The following is a 14,851-nucleotide window of genomic DNA, read 5'->3' as shown; positions in this document are numbered from 1 at the left end:
AAACTTGGATGGATCAATAATTTTGACGCTTTAATAGTTTCATTACTATTAAATACTCAGGTAGAGTACCTCCTTTGGGTAAAAGTTGCAAGGCATTAATACAGATTGTATACAAGTAATTACAGGTACATAAGTTAACATATAACTGAGAATATCACTGTTTATTATTTAATATTTCTGTTAACTGGGCAAATGTTTTATAAAATACCCCCACCTCCACCCCAAAAACTGTCTAATGTATCTTCAAAATCAAATATATTAGGTGAATTTAATAATATTAATAATAAATTATCACAGAATGATCTAAATCATAAGGAGCACATAACTGAAATTTATGATAGTACTTTTGTTACAGTGCCAGAATGGCTGGAGGAGCCTTCATGGTTTTGTGATGCACTAAAAGAAGAAAATTTATCGAACTATAAAGGAACTGATATTTATTTGTACAGCTCAGCTTCTAAAAGTTTTTATCCGAATAATGATTGTCACCTTGAACAAATTCATGATGATTTCAATAGTATGACACATTCATATGGCTCAAGAAGTGGGACAAAGATTACAACATCAAAACGACCTAGACACTTCTTTTGTTACTCTTGTCATCAATTTAAACCAAGAAGTACAAAAGCTAGATTTAAAGTTTGTAAGCATGTAAGTTGCTATCACTGTTTAAGAAAAGCACTACATGTTGAATTTTGGGCAGCTAAAAAAGATATTTGGGAAAAGTGTCGTGCTGTATGTCCATTCTGTCATATAGTACTTGACTGGACCAAGATGAAACCCTACATTGTGTTATCATTTGAAGCAAAAACATTGCCATTATTAGCTTTATGTAGTATTGAGGATCGTCAATTAGAGGCACACAAAGTTATCCAAGCTTTCTTTCCTCAGGGTGTACCTTCACATGTCATATGCGGTTATAGTATTGATATGTCTATTAAACCACTTGTAACACAAAGATTGTTTGGCTATATTTTGGATATAGAGTCAAATACAAAGTCTTGTTCTGAAATACCTGGCATAAAGGGAGAAGAAATAATTAAAGATGAAAATGATGGTATTATATCATTATCAACATCTACAACTGTTACTCCTTGTTCATCTACGAGTAGAAAAAGTAGCTTAGGTACAGCAATTTGGAGCGATGAATATAAAGCAATTGATTTACCACTAAGTAGCAGTACTTTATATAAACAAGGTGAATGGTTGATTAACAGATATCAAATATATCCAGATATTTTTGAGCTTTGGAGGATGGATTTTGAGAATAACAAGAATTACTTTGAATATTCAAGATTACAAGTGGCTGATACCTGTATAAAAAGTTATGATGTAAAAATAACTACTCAGTGTTCAATAGATACAAGAACAGACACAACTTTCTGTGATGAATACGATTGTTATCAGGATATTGGATTGATTCTTGAATAAAAAGTAAGAGTGATCACAATATATCTATTTATCATTAAGAAAGGTTTTATAACGATGAGTCAAAAAAAGGAGGGGATGGAATTTTCATTGTTATATACTCTAAAATGTTTGTTATTTTTATAACTGATTGTCCTATTAAGAAGTTGGCTGTATGATTATTTGCTTTTCATGCCAAGTTTACAAGTGTTTTATTATTACTGTAATTTTTAGTTTTGTATGTTCAGGATAACTTTTTAATAGAAACTAGTCTTGTTTATTGTACTTTGAGAATTAAAAATAACTTTGTGACAAAGTTACTTGAAATAAATATGATTGATCAAATTTAGATCAAAATATCACTAATATGTCGCTTGAGAATTATTTTTCTTATTATAACCTTTGCAAATTACAAATACCACTGTGGCACCAAGTACAGATATACCAACTAAGATAGCTGCACCGAAGATAGCTTTTGTTGTAGTACTCCAGTTCTTTATAAACATATTGCCGGCTCTATTTTCTTCGTCTTCAATTTCATCTGCTCCTGTAGCACCCCTAAGTAGTTTTGAATCTTCAGAATTTGGTTTTGAGTTCGTATTTAAATTAAGTCGAGCTGCTATGGGTCTTTCTTCAACAGTAGGAGGAGCTAATTCTATGAGTTCTTGTTCTAAATCAGGTATATTGTCTTTTTCTTTATTTTCCCCTCTTCTTTGTGAGTTAAGCTTTGGTACTGATTGTCTACTAAAGGAACTACCTCTCATATCTACAGAAGATATTTCAGAAGCTAATTCATTATCAACTGCTTCATTTCTAGCTGATTGATCATTTTCAAACTGGATCTCATTTTTTCTAGCAGTTATTAAGTCACTAGGTTCTGATGTATCAGATTCTAATTCATCTAATTGCGAAATTGCAAGCGGTCTTATCACTGCATTTGACTTATTAGATTCAAATAATTTCTTTTCTAAAATTGAATTTTCAATCTCAGCTTTCTCAATCGACTCAAGTTGAAGTTTTTTTTCTTCTTCAGCTGTACTGTCTTCAACTCTTTTTTGTGTTTCTATCTCTCTCATTTCTTCTTGTTGTAAATCCTTCTGTATAAGCTCTGAATTATTTTTTTCTTTTTCTTTTGCTTCTTTTTCTGCTAAAGTCTCTACTTCTTCTAGTATCTCAACTCCCTCCGGAAATAATTCTCTTTCTGATAAAGTGGTGACTCTAAAGAAGTTCTTCATTGTATCAACAGTCTGCTGATCCTTGTGTAATAAAGCAATATCAATCGGTTTCTGGCCATATTTATTAACAGATTCAAGCATATCAGCAACTATATTTGCTTTAAACATAACACCTAGTAAATAGTGTACCATCTCATCATTTTCAGACATAGCTGATAAGTGAGCAAGGTTATTATTGTCAGTATCAACTAAATCTTGAAGTTTTGCACCTGTCCAAAACTTTTGACTCATTGTATGCATTAATGCTTGAACTAAACCATGTTCAACTATCTTCTGCAGAATATTTCTACCTTTACTATCAATGGCACAAGTAATAACACTTATATAGGTTCCAGGCTCCATCCCAGAGACGTTTGAGATTGTGCCCTGTAGACTATCTAAAGCAGCTATTAGCTCTTTCTCAGTTCCTTCTGGGAGTCTATCATGTGGTAGTGCTAAATAATACACTATATTTCTTAAACTCATCACAATATAGTTGTTTGGATACTTAGTAGCCATCCAACCTAATACTGTAGTACATTTCTGTCTCGATTCTGGTGGACTTTGAAATAAATCAATAAATGTATATCCTGGAAGTTTTTCTTTATTTTCTCCTGAATATGTACTACCCGATACCACTGTCATCTTGTTTAAAGCCAGCAAAGTTATACTAGTAGCAAGGGTAATTGAAAATATAAATGAACCAAATCTTGCCATCTTGGCTGCTTTAATCTTGTGTACCAATTTTTAGATTTATTGTAAAAAATCTAATAACCTCCAATTTCCTTCCTTTTGTTAATGTGTGTTGTATTTTCATCATTTCTTGCACCCATTAGTCTTTAGCTGTGTGAAGTACCCTATTGCACACATACAATATTAATTCTTAAAAAAGTTCGGAGAAGATTATAAGTCAATCTAATATTAAGATATATAGTGGTTTCAGAGACTTTACTCTCATGTTCAATTATTATTTAAAAAGGTATTGAAATCGGTACCAGTAAAGATAGTATATACATGAGGACACCATTATAGTTTAATTACTTATGGAATATGAATTATAAAATTCTGCTAAACTATTTAATCAGTTTCCTATCGAGATAAAAGTCGATATATTTATCAAGTACTTCCAGCTTTAATCTCCACTTTTTTTCTTTTAATATTGTAGATATATATATATAAACTATACATAAGGTAGCTGAAGTTTTTCTAATTTATAAGCACTCCTCTGAGGAGATATTTTCTTTGAGTATAGATATTTTAATGAATAGCTGTAACTATAATGTAGTATTTTCTTAATCTAAGAACAAGAAATAAAAGGTAAATGTCACATGTGGCGCTTACTGAACTGCTTTTAAGCTATAGTAGGAGGTTTGAACTATGCCAAGATGTCAATCTATATATCGCAATTTGAGGATAGTAATGGATATAATGAGCCTGAAATTTCATATAATAACTTCAATTCAAACTTGAATTCTTCAAAAATTGAACAGATCATTGAGATTGTCTTATTTATACAGCTAATTTTCTCATTGAGTGTGTGCATTGGACGTTCAGATTACAACTTCATTTTATACTTAATAGGATATACATTGTTTTGTGTGGAATTACCACCAGTAGATGTTAACGGAGTTATTAGAAAAATAACTGGGATAAGACGTTATCTTATTTTAGTAATAGTCGCTATAATGATAGACGCTGCTTGGTTGTCATTTGCAATGTCTGCATGGTTATGTTCTAGTAATATATCACTTGATGTCTGTTTTGTTGAAGATTTCCAAATGAATTGGGAGTTTAAGATGCATAAATTTGTTATTTGGGGATCAAGTCTCAACTTCCTACTAAAAGGTGTCCTTGGGTTACTATGTTGGATGTGGATCAATAATGAGAGAGTCAAACTTGAAACACTTTCTCCTAAGCAATTTTAATCTTCATAATATATACATAACAGAGAATATATTCTACTGAAAGTAATAATAAAGGGAATATAGGACTAGAAATTATTTCAGATTTGTATTGATAGAAGAGGTCGAAGTTAAGCTATTAAGTTTCATCTAGGTACACTAAGAAATGAGCTAATACTCTTGATATGTCTACAGTCTTTGCTTCTTAGTGCGATGCTGGCCTTCATCTTTCTCTTCTTCCTCTGTCTGCTCCTCATCCTCATTGTCCTCTTCATGGTCCAGTTCAGCTTCATCTTCTAGTTCATCTGGCTCAAAGTCCCCAGCATCATCTTCATCATCATCATCTTCAGAAAACTGATGCTCATAAAATTCCTTAAGGTCAACTGCCTCGACTTCTTCATCTTCATCTTCTTCATCTTCATCTTCATCTTCTTCATCTTCTTCATCTTCTTCATCTTCTTCATCTTCTTCATCTTCTTCATTTTCATCTTCTTCATTTTCTCCATCTTCTCCATTCTCCTGATCATCTAAAACTTCAACTTCATCTTCATCTTCATAACCAAGATCTTCAACTTCTCTACCTTGTTTATCCATTTCGTCCAAAATCTTTAACTTAGGTAGTAAATCAAAAACAGAAGTTCTATAAGAGGCTGTTATCTTCTCAGCTATAGGATTTAAAACAAGTGAAAGTACTTCAAGACTTGGTAGCTCTCTCAATACTAATATCTGATTGAGATTGTCAACTTTATTACCTCCGATTAAAAGTACACGAAGATTAGGTAGTGACTGTAATACTTCAAAACCACAATTTAGATGATTGTCTTGTAATTCTAGAACTCTTAAATGTGGTAGTTTAGGGAAGTTGTGTAGACTCTGTAAACCAGTAGCGTTTAAACTTAGATATTTTAAACCAGTAAATTTACTCAAAAACTCCGAGTCGTCCTTACTCAGTTCCCGAATTTTTGTACCGTCTAGTACTAACTCTCTTACTTCACAGAAGTCAACTCGATTTAAAGAACTATTTTCTTTGTTTTCTTCTTGGTCCGCTAATACAAAATTCTGCCTTCTCAGGCGATTCCTTACAGCAATCTCCATTATAAACTATGGGCACCCCACCTATACTGTATTTAACAAGTCGGGAGCTATAAATAGACTTAGTATGTATACTTAGCGGTAGCGCCAATTATGTCTATAAGCAAGATTGGGAACTTCTGAGTCCTCTTAGAGAAAACATAAACTAGAAATACATCTTTAAATTATTCAATAAAATATTTGGATCATATAGCCCGAGTATGTACTATAAATCAATCTTGATTCATAGCAAAAATAGGTTGCTTTTTAATGCAGATATTTGGGCCTTCTTCTAAGTATTCACTCTTTGAGATCCATAAACTTTCTTGATAGTCTCTTAGAGCACTGAACACCTGTGCACCTTTCCAGACTGCAAATAATCTATCATCTGCTGCGTTTACACGGACATTACTTTTAGCTTGGGAAGGGCATACAAACATTAATTCTTCTTCTAGCCTATTTGCTAATCCATTAAATAGAGATGTTCCACCACTTATAAAGATAGAACCCATCAAATTTTTCCTAACTCCGATAGGAGATGACATAATTGAGTCCATTACAAGTTCATGTAGTGGAGAAACATCTCTATAGATTAATTTTGGATCAAAAAGAACTTCTGGAGCATAGAAACGCTCTTTATCAAGTTCAATACGACTTGTACCATCTCGAAGTGTCAAGCCATCTGGTAAAATATAAGTTTCCTTTATATCTTCTAGAAGACGTTCATTCTCTACTGCAGGATCTTTTGCAACATAACAGAGTTGCTCTTTTATTATTCGAACATGCTCTAAATCATCTCTAGTGGTTGCAACATAACCCTTATCTGCTAATAGTCTTTGTAAATACATTGTAATCTCTTGACCACCGAAGTCAATTCTACGTAGTGATGTGGTATCACAATAGCCATCATACACAGGGACAACTTGAGTAACCCCCTCTCCAATATCACAAGCTACTCCTGTTGTTCTTCCTGCACTATACAAAGCCATAAGACCTTGTAAGGCAATATTTAAGCTTTGTGTTTGGTAAAGTTCAAACATTAGTTCAGCTATTTTCTCTTCATGACGATTACTACATAGACTAGGTTTTGTAATGATTACTGAATTATCTGTTGGATCAACATTTAAACCTCTATAAAAAAGATAGTTTAGTAGTTCTTCAAATTGTAGCCAATCATCTATATGACCATGGTCTATGGGATAACGCAGGGATAGCTTGCCTCTTTGAGCTACTGCTTCTTCAGCTACAAAGGCAGGATTATTATCTGGATCTTCAGGAACATATCTAGAACGGAAATGCCCAACTAGAGAGGGGAAAATACACCACGGGAATTGATCCTTCTGTGTCCCAGCTTTCATAAATCCAGATCCACAGTCGATAATCACACATGTGTCAGTTTGACTAGGATAACTGTCATTCATAATATTTTGCCAAAGTTATCCCTCGAAAACTTGGAAATTTAAAGAATAATGATGGATTATTTACCTACTTCTCTTTCTGTTGAAGGCTTGAAAAAACTTCTCTCACAAGTAGAGCTATACTTAGGTAAGGTTACGTATTATAATCACTATATAACGAAACTTTGTACTGATTCTTACAAAAAATAAAGCAATGTACTAGTTAAGTTATAGTTACTCAATATTGTAAGTAACTGATATCTTTTCCAATAGGTATACTTTGAGAAACTGTAAATATCGATGCATTAGATTCTGCATGCAGTGGCGCTCAAACTGTCTAGCTATTACCTAACACTCGGGTAGAGTTTGATAGGACAAAGAAAAAGGTATTGACTCCTTAAAATTAGAAGGAATTATAGCATATAGTAATATAGTAGCTAAAAGTGTATATATAGGCTCATAAGAGCTAATTTATGTATAAATATAGAAACTCCCTGTATACAATAATTAGTGTTGCTAAATAGTCATTGAGATATCAGCATATACTAGGAAAATTTTTACTTAATCTTCCAAGAATAAATGGACAAAATCTAGACCCAATTAATGAAGTTACAACGTCTCGAAATATCTAGAGAAAAGAAAATCTCAAATTTTTTGAATTTTTTCTGCAACGATGCTCTTGTGAGCTTTTCTTAGTTGTTCACGCTCGTACGTCTTATAATCGAATTCGCAATTGTGCGAATCAGCATACCTATGGTCACCACAAAAGTTGAATCCACACCTACACTGAAAACCAAGAAGACCAACCTTCCTGTTGCATAGATAGCATCTACTCGGGTTTACAGATTTTCCAGATTTCAATGTACCCCGTTCAGCATGTTCGAGAAGCCTCACATCAGTCACCTCACTATCATTGTTAATACCAATATTGCCACTAGCACTTTGACTTGATATATCTTCTGCTTGAGACATGCTTCCAACTTTTAAATGTCCAGATATTTCGTCTTGAGTACACTCTCTCTGACTTCGCACCTCAGATGTCCTTCTTAAGTCATCCTCAGACTTTTCTAAATTCTTTACTTTATCTCTGGCTAGAGCATCCTTGTAACATTTACTGCATAGATTTTTAGTTGTAGAATTACCATAAAAGCCACAGTTGTTAGAACATAAAGAAGGTGAACTTGAAGAGGTAAATGGAGGAGAATCAGAGCTCATTGTATTTCTCAGTTGTCAAGTAATGCCCTAGAATAAACACCTTCAATTCCTAGAACTTCAATTCTTCGGTAGTTCAAATTACTTATGTTGCACAAAAATTACTAAAAAGTTATAAGAAGGAAAAAAAATGAGATGGGTTGGGAGAGAATATTCCCGCCTAAATCTACACCGACAAGCCATGCAGGAGGGGCTGCTAAGAGACGAGCCAGGAGGGCTTTGGGAGAAAAAGAGTGTCAAAAGAAAAAGACCGCTCTAAACTTCAAGTATAACTTTAGTAAAGGTTTTTTATTTAAGAATAAAGCAAACTTCATTTTAAATAACTTCTCATAGCTATGTTTGATAATAGTGTTAGTAGTATAATAGTAAATATAAAGATTCTGAAAACCCGCCAAAATATGGGTAATACTAGAGATAAAGAAAAACGCTGTCTATGGGGATCGAACCCATGACCACTAGCTTAAAAGGCTAGCGCTCTACCGTGCTGAGCTAAGACAGCTCATATTGTCTAAGCTGTAAAATTCTAAAGACAACAAGTAGAAATGTAGAGAGAAAAATATAAAGATAAGGAAAGTTCATTTAACAAGTAGCCCTTATTATCTTTTTATTAAGCCTTACATATTATTTTTGTGTGATGTTAGTTTTAATACTAGATATGTATGGGGATTCTTCAAAAGATCAAGGGATATTCATATTGTAGAAGCATACATTTAGTACCAATTTTTAGAGAAGCTACACGCAATTGTTTTGCAATCCTATTAGATTATTTTCTGCTAAGAATTAGATTAAAAGATCTCGCAACAATTTCTCGTCAGACCAACACAAATTCTACATAAGTATATAATGGTACAATGTCAAAAAGTCCACTTTAGCTTAACATATTTTGCAATATATTGTCTCAGGTTATTTTCCTCTAATAATACATCCAATAAGGTATAAAAATCTTCTTCATAGCGCAAAGGTAACTCTGTGAAGTTGAAAGTTAGATTTTAGAAGTGTATTATTTATAGGAAAGTTTATTGATAAAGGTACACAACTCTAAATATACGGTTTAATCACAAAAGAGATCAATATATATACCTTTTATCAGTAGACTGTACCTAGAGTATTAGGAAAAGCCTACTTACTTAAGCTTGACAAATAACGTATGATTATGGTTAGTTTCAGTAGATTCGCTCTTTTTGGTAATATTTACACCTCCTCCAAGAAAAACCGGGGCTAATTGATAAGTGAAACTAATGAGCGGATGACGGCGCTAAGTATTTAGAGGGTATCGAATAGAAAGCAGAAAACAACGAAATAAGTGAATGGAGCTAACACGAGGTAGTATATGAGAATAACTTGGCCAATCAAATGTAATATAAGAACATATTACAAGATGGTCTTCAGAGGGAGACAGGCAAAGTTGAACAATAAAGTGATTTCTCTTATTTTTTGCACAATATGGCTAATTATTAGTTTTGCTAAAAGCAAAGAAGACCTTTGTTATGGCATATCATGTCTTAGTAAGTCCTTCTTGTCATACTTAACTCTTACAGTAGATGGTTCACTATGGGCTATAGATGAGAAGGGAAGAATACTTTGGCAAAACAAATTGATCCCGGGAGGAACCTTTCATCCAAAAGAACTGGTTACTACTAAAGATAGTATTACTAACAGGCTATACTGTTCATTTCAAGGTAGCATATTCTATTACTCACTAAATAAAAATGTAGATGATGTGACAACTGCGCATGAATTAATTCCACTCGATGGAATTCGCATAAACGATTTGGTTGAAAAATGTCCATTCCACTCGTCTTTATTCCCTGGAGTATACTTATCTGGTTCTAGGCACTCTGATATAACTACACTAGATATTATGACAGGAAGAGTTGTTTCAAATCCTGCATCTCCTGAACAGTGTACAGTGCATCCAGATGATGGTGGAATTTCCAAACTATCTCCTTTTAATGATGTAGTAATTGGAATTACAACTTGGTATATTAGAGCCTTAAATATAAACACCCATATGCTTGAGTGGGACTTACGTTATGTGGATGTTACAAGTCTTAATCACGGAGTTAATGACCATCTTGATAAGCCAAGGCTATTACAATCAAGAAATAGGACATCATTGTATTATGGTCCAACTAGACATTCTCTTTACTTTGATAATGTATCTGTGGAGTTTCCTTCTCAAATATCTAGTGTCTTTAAGTTAGAAACAGATTCAGCATTTCCATATTTTTCATCGAGATTACTTTATTTGAAGCAAATGACTGTTTCAAATTATTTCTACTCCTCTCAGATGGTATTAAGTCCAGTAATATCTGTAGGTAACATTCTTTTAACAGAAGATGGTGATTTAATGAAGAATGCAGAGAAAGACAAAAGTTATTGCATTGAAAGATTACTGCGAGAAGTTTTACCTTCTATTCCCTTTAAAAAATTGATAGCCCCTCCACTTTTACCATCACCAGAGGTTACAATAGACGAACATATAAGCTTATCTGATAGTAGTGCTTCACAATCCTTACCATCTTTTTCAACTAACACACAAGCATTATCTTCAGAACAATCTTTGTTACCTTCGACATCTCCATCATCTGTTCTAGTAGTAACGGTGAGTAAAACATATGTTATGGTAGTTACAGCAGTTGTATTTTCTGGAGGTGTAGTCATAATTTTGCTTTTAATTTTGGTATTAAAGAGAACAAAAAGTATTAGCTCAACTGAGAAATTTTACTCAAATGGTATTGCAGGTTCTAAGGATGCAGAAGCACTAAAAAATTCTTTTCTTGCAACATCTTCATATGCTAAGTTCAATTCTGAGGAGAATGATCTTGATTTAAAAGATGAAAATAATTTGTTTAGATTTGTAAAAAGTCACTCTATGGTTGATATGAGGACAAGTTTTATGGGGATATCAAAGAATGTCTTTTTTAAAGCACTAAATGGTAAGAGTGATAATATAATTCATCATAGAACTATAGAAAAATCTGAAGTGAAGTTTGAAAAGTCAGAGCAAAGGTCTGGTGTGAATATAACTCTAACTAATAATGACACTACAACACCTACCACTATGGATATTACTACAGGTCAAATTCCGGGTTCAGTCATATCAGTGGGTCCGAAGTCATCTTCGCTATACTCAATTCCAAGTGATTCAGAATTAGCTCGCTGTATTGATAATGGAAGGTTTTCAAAAAATTTTGAGATTTGTAAATTAATTGGTCGTGGTGGATTTGGTCATGTATATCAAGTTGAGCATAAACTTGAGCGTGGAACATTTTATGCAATAAAATTCCTAAGATTAGGTCTTGGGGCAGATGATGACATTACAAGAATCAGATACTTCAGAGAAATCACAGCAAATAGAACAACACTGAGCAAACACGTGGTTCGCTACTACACATGGTGGTGTGAAGAACCAGAAGCACTTCAAGGATATGTTGAAGGTATAGAAAATTTAGGTTGTCCTAAGTCTGTTTCACAGCTATCTATAAAACCTGAAGTTCTTCATAGAAGAAATTTTAAGAAAACTACAAGACAAAAAAAGTACAATCATCTAAATATCCATAATGTAAACAGGAAATTTAGTAGTGATGACAGTGATGGTGGTTTTCAGTTAGAGAAAGATTACGATGAATTTAATGAATATTCTTATAGTGGGTCATCTGAAGATAGCCGTGCACCATTTGATGATGATAATTGTAGCTATCAATTTATGACTGGTAAACAAATTTCGAATTGGACCTTGAATGTAGATTCTGTATCAAGTTTAACACCTAGTATTAATTCAAGTAGTTTAGGAATGACTACTGATGAAAATGATTTCATAGCTTTTGAGGAAGATAACTTTGAGGACACAAAAAGTGTGAATTCTGCAAATAGTAAGAGGCAGGATATTAAATTCTCTGGAGACAAACCAGATCTGATATTAAACAACCCTATGGATGATACCAGTGATGACAATGGTATACTATATAGAACAAGAACAATCACTTCATCTATATCTTTAACAGCAGTAAATAAAGAACAAAATCAGGTTAATAGATCTGCATACAAAAGCCCAAATACACAATTAGGGATTTCTACTCTTAATGTACCCACTTCTTTAGATCGTCACCACTCACTAGTTTACTTATCTCCAGGTTGCCGTCGTGCTAATGGTCCAGTATATGAAGTGATTATGATGATTCAAATGGAGTTATGTATAGGTGTTACTCTACGTTCATGGCTAGGAGATACAAATAGAAGTACAACAATTGGTGGTGGTGAAGTTGAATTAAACTTTTTTAAACAGATAATCAAAGGCATCCGTGATATACACGAGAAAGGAATTGTCCACCGTGACTTAAAACCTGAAAATATATTCGTTAATCCGTGTACATTACAGATAAAAATCGGTGATTTTGGGTTGGCTCGTTTGATGTATGATAATGAAAGTAATAGTGCTGTAAATAGTACAAATTTGAATAGTGTGAATGATATAAATTCAGCCACAAACTGCAGTTTAAATAAATTTATGGCCTCAAATAGAAAAAAGAAGGGTCCACTATCAAGACTAGATTCACAAATAAGTGTACGTGGGCAATTAATTGGAACTCCTGGTTATACTGCACCAGAAGGTGGTGCTTTATGCAATGAAAAGGCAGACATATTTTCGGCAGCATTGATTTTATTAGAATTACTGTGCCCAAGATTCACAACAGCAATGGAAAGGATAAATGTTTTGGATAATTTTAGAAATAAACGAATAGTTCCAAGTTCCATTATTAGAAATCACAATTCATGGGTTCCACTACTAAGATCCATGGCCTACCAAGACCCAGAACTAAGACCTTCATCTGAACACGCTTATAGAATCGCAAAGGAGATTATTAAGAATTCTAGCAATGTTTATAATAAACTATCTTGAAGTTCGAGACTAATTAGAAAGGAGTTAGAACAGAAGCTATAGGAAGTAAGTTTCGATTTACACTTGAGAGTTCAATTTAGATCTTTATAGTAGCACTGTATCCACTCTACATAATATACATCCTACACTATAACTAACAGGCAATTTAACTTAGAATACAGAGTTGTGTATAGTCATCTATTGATTATATAAGGAGACTAAAATAAATAATATTTTAATTTTGAATATCCATGTAAAAGACAGTGTTTAATCTCGTAATTAGTTACTTAGGTCTAGAAATAGCTACATTAAAGCAAATCAGCAATGTACATCGGCATTTCTTCAATTTGTGTATTATAATGTCTCTCGATATCTCGTAAATGCTCAATATCATCAACTGTAACAAAGTTGACAGCAACACCTTTTCTTCCAAAGCGACCTGAGCGACCAATTCGATGAATATAAGTTTCGGCCGAAACAGGAAGGTCATAATTAATAACAAGAGAGACTTGTTGTACATCAATACCCCTAGCCAACAAATCCGTCGTAATGAGTACACGAGATGAACCAGATCTAAACTGTCTCATGATGACTTCACGATCCTTTTGATCCATATCACCATGCATACAAGAACAAGTGAAGTCACGGTCTGTCATCTGTTTAGTTAGACGATCTACACGTATCCTTGTGTTACAGTAGATTATTGCCTGTACAATAGTTAAAGTTTCATATAAATCAACCAGTGTAGCTAATTTCCACTCATCCTTTTCCACAGCTACATAGTATTGTCGAATACCTTCTAGTGTCAGCTCCTCTTGTTTAACCAAAATACGTTTAGGATCTCTCATAAACTGAGTTGTTAAATGTAGTATTTCATTTGGCATTGTGGCTGAAAATAATGCAACCTGTACATCTTGTGGAAGTTTCTTGAAAATATCGTGTATCTGGAGTTTGAATCCTCTACTAAGCATCTCATCTGCCTCATCTAGTATGAATAGTTTTAGATGATCAACTCTAAGGTAGCCTTTATCTAACATATCAAATACACGCCCTGGTGTCCCAACAACCATATGAACACCATTCTTCAGTTTATTCATATCATCACGTACAGATGTACCTCCTACACAGGCATGACATCTTAAGTCACAATAATCACCCAAAGCTAAGGCAACCTTCTGAATTTGTTGTGCAAGTTCCCTAGTAGGTGCTAATAGTAAGACTTGGCAAGCATTTAAAGAGTAATCAATTTTTTGAAGAGCTGCAATCACGAATGTAGCTGTCTTCCCTGTACCTGACTGAGCTTGACCAATTGTGTCATAACCATCCAAAATAGGTTTTACACCACGTTGTTGAATTGCAGATGGTTTCTCAAAACCGTATGCAAATATTCCACGTAGTAAGTTACCATCCAGGTTTAGTGCCTCAAAACACTCGACAATCTCATCGTAGTTACTCTCGATCTCGCCTGTAGATACCACCTGAACTGTTTCCTCAGACGATGTAGATTGTTCCGGAATTGCCATCACAGTTTTCACAATAAATTTACAAAAATTAAATTCAGCCTCTCTTCAACAAAAAATTCTTTGCCTGACTTATTGCGCTGCCCATTATCTCTAGAAGTTTGAACCTCCTTTTTAAATCCTTTATATGTCTCCGCTTTGCACCCCCACAAGAGACGAGACCGCCATATATTTAGGCGCTTACTTATTGCGTGTGAAGTAGCTATATTGCAAGAATCTTCAATGCTCTACCGTTCCCCCCCCCACT

General features: G+C 33.8%; 8 protein-coding genes across 8 annotated transcripts; 3 read left to right on the top strand and 5 right to left on the bottom strand.

The window, feature by feature from the left end:
* Positions 1–192: 192 nt before the first annotated feature.
* cand_031610 (uncharacterized protein) lies at positions 193–1,431 on the top strand (the record flags this gene model as incomplete). Its single annotated transcript, XM_067213387.1, has 1 exon — positions 193–1,431. One exon carries the CDS (start codon positions 193–195, stop codon positions 1,429–1,431), a length of 1,239 nt encoding a protein of 412 aa, XP_067066638.1.
* Positions 1,432–1,769: 338 nt separating this feature from the next.
* On the bottom strand, positions 1,770–3,338 carry cand_031600 (uncharacterized protein; the record flags this gene model as incomplete). The annotated part of the gene is made up of 1 exon (XM_067213386.1): positions 1,770–3,338. The coding sequence occupies one exon, from the start codon at positions 3,336–3,338 to the stop codon at positions 1,770–1,772; it is 1,569 nt and encodes a 522-aa protein (XP_067066637.1).
* A 668-nt stretch (positions 3,339–4,006) lies between these two features.
* cand_031590 (uncharacterized protein) lies at positions 4,007–4,546 on the top strand (the record flags this gene model as incomplete). The annotated part of the gene is made up of 1 exon (XM_067213385.1): positions 4,007–4,546. The coding sequence occupies one exon, from the start codon at positions 4,007–4,009 to the stop codon at positions 4,544–4,546; it is 540 nt and encodes a 179-aa protein (XP_067066636.1).
* Positions 4,547–4,711: 165 nt separating this feature from the next.
* Positions 4,712–5,617, bottom strand: cand_031580 (leucine rich repeat family protein; the record flags this gene model as incomplete). Its single annotated transcript, XM_067213384.1, has 1 exon — positions 4,712–5,617. One exon carries the CDS (start codon positions 5,615–5,617, stop codon positions 4,712–4,714), a length of 906 nt encoding a protein of 301 aa, XP_067066635.1.
* A 209-nt stretch (positions 5,618–5,826) lies between these two features.
* Positions 5,827–7,014, bottom strand: cand_031570 (actin family protein; the record flags this gene model as incomplete). Its single annotated transcript, XM_067213383.1, has 1 exon — positions 5,827–7,014. One exon carries the CDS (start codon positions 7,012–7,014, stop codon positions 5,827–5,829), a length of 1,188 nt encoding a protein of 395 aa, XP_067066634.1.
* Positions 7,015–7,635: 621 nt separating this feature from the next.
* Positions 7,636–8,205, bottom strand: cand_031560 (zinc finger domain-containing protein; the record flags this gene model as incomplete). The annotated part of the gene is made up of 1 exon (XM_067213382.1): positions 7,636–8,205. One exon carries the CDS (start codon positions 8,203–8,205, stop codon positions 7,636–7,638), a length of 570 nt encoding a protein of 189 aa, XP_067066633.1.
* A 1,375-nt stretch (positions 8,206–9,580) lies between these two features.
* cand_031550 (uncharacterized protein) lies at positions 9,581–13,105 on the top strand (the record flags this gene model as incomplete). Its single annotated transcript, XM_067213381.1, has 1 exon — positions 9,581–13,105. One exon carries the CDS (start codon positions 9,581–9,583, stop codon positions 13,103–13,105), a length of 3,525 nt encoding a protein of 1,174 aa, XP_067066632.1.
* Positions 13,106–13,392: 287 nt separating this feature from the next.
* cand_031540 (translation initiation factor 4A) lies at positions 13,393–14,607 on the bottom strand (the record flags this gene model as incomplete). The annotated part of the gene is made up of 1 exon (XM_067213380.1): positions 13,393–14,607. One exon carries the CDS (start codon positions 14,605–14,607, stop codon positions 13,393–13,395), a length of 1,215 nt encoding a protein of 404 aa, XP_067066631.1.
* Positions 14,608–14,851: the final 244 nt, after the last annotated feature.

This window comes from Cryptosporidium andersoni (genome assembly GCF_001865355.1).
Source record: "Cryptosporidium andersoni isolate 30847 chromosome Unknown contig_1, whole genome shotgun sequence".
Lineage (NCBI taxonomy): Eukaryota > Apicomplexa > Conoidasida > Eucoccidiorida > Cryptosporidiidae > Cryptosporidium > Cryptosporidium andersoni.
Note: the sequence above shows the minus strand (reverse complement) of the source record. Positions and strands in the feature narration are given on the sequence as shown.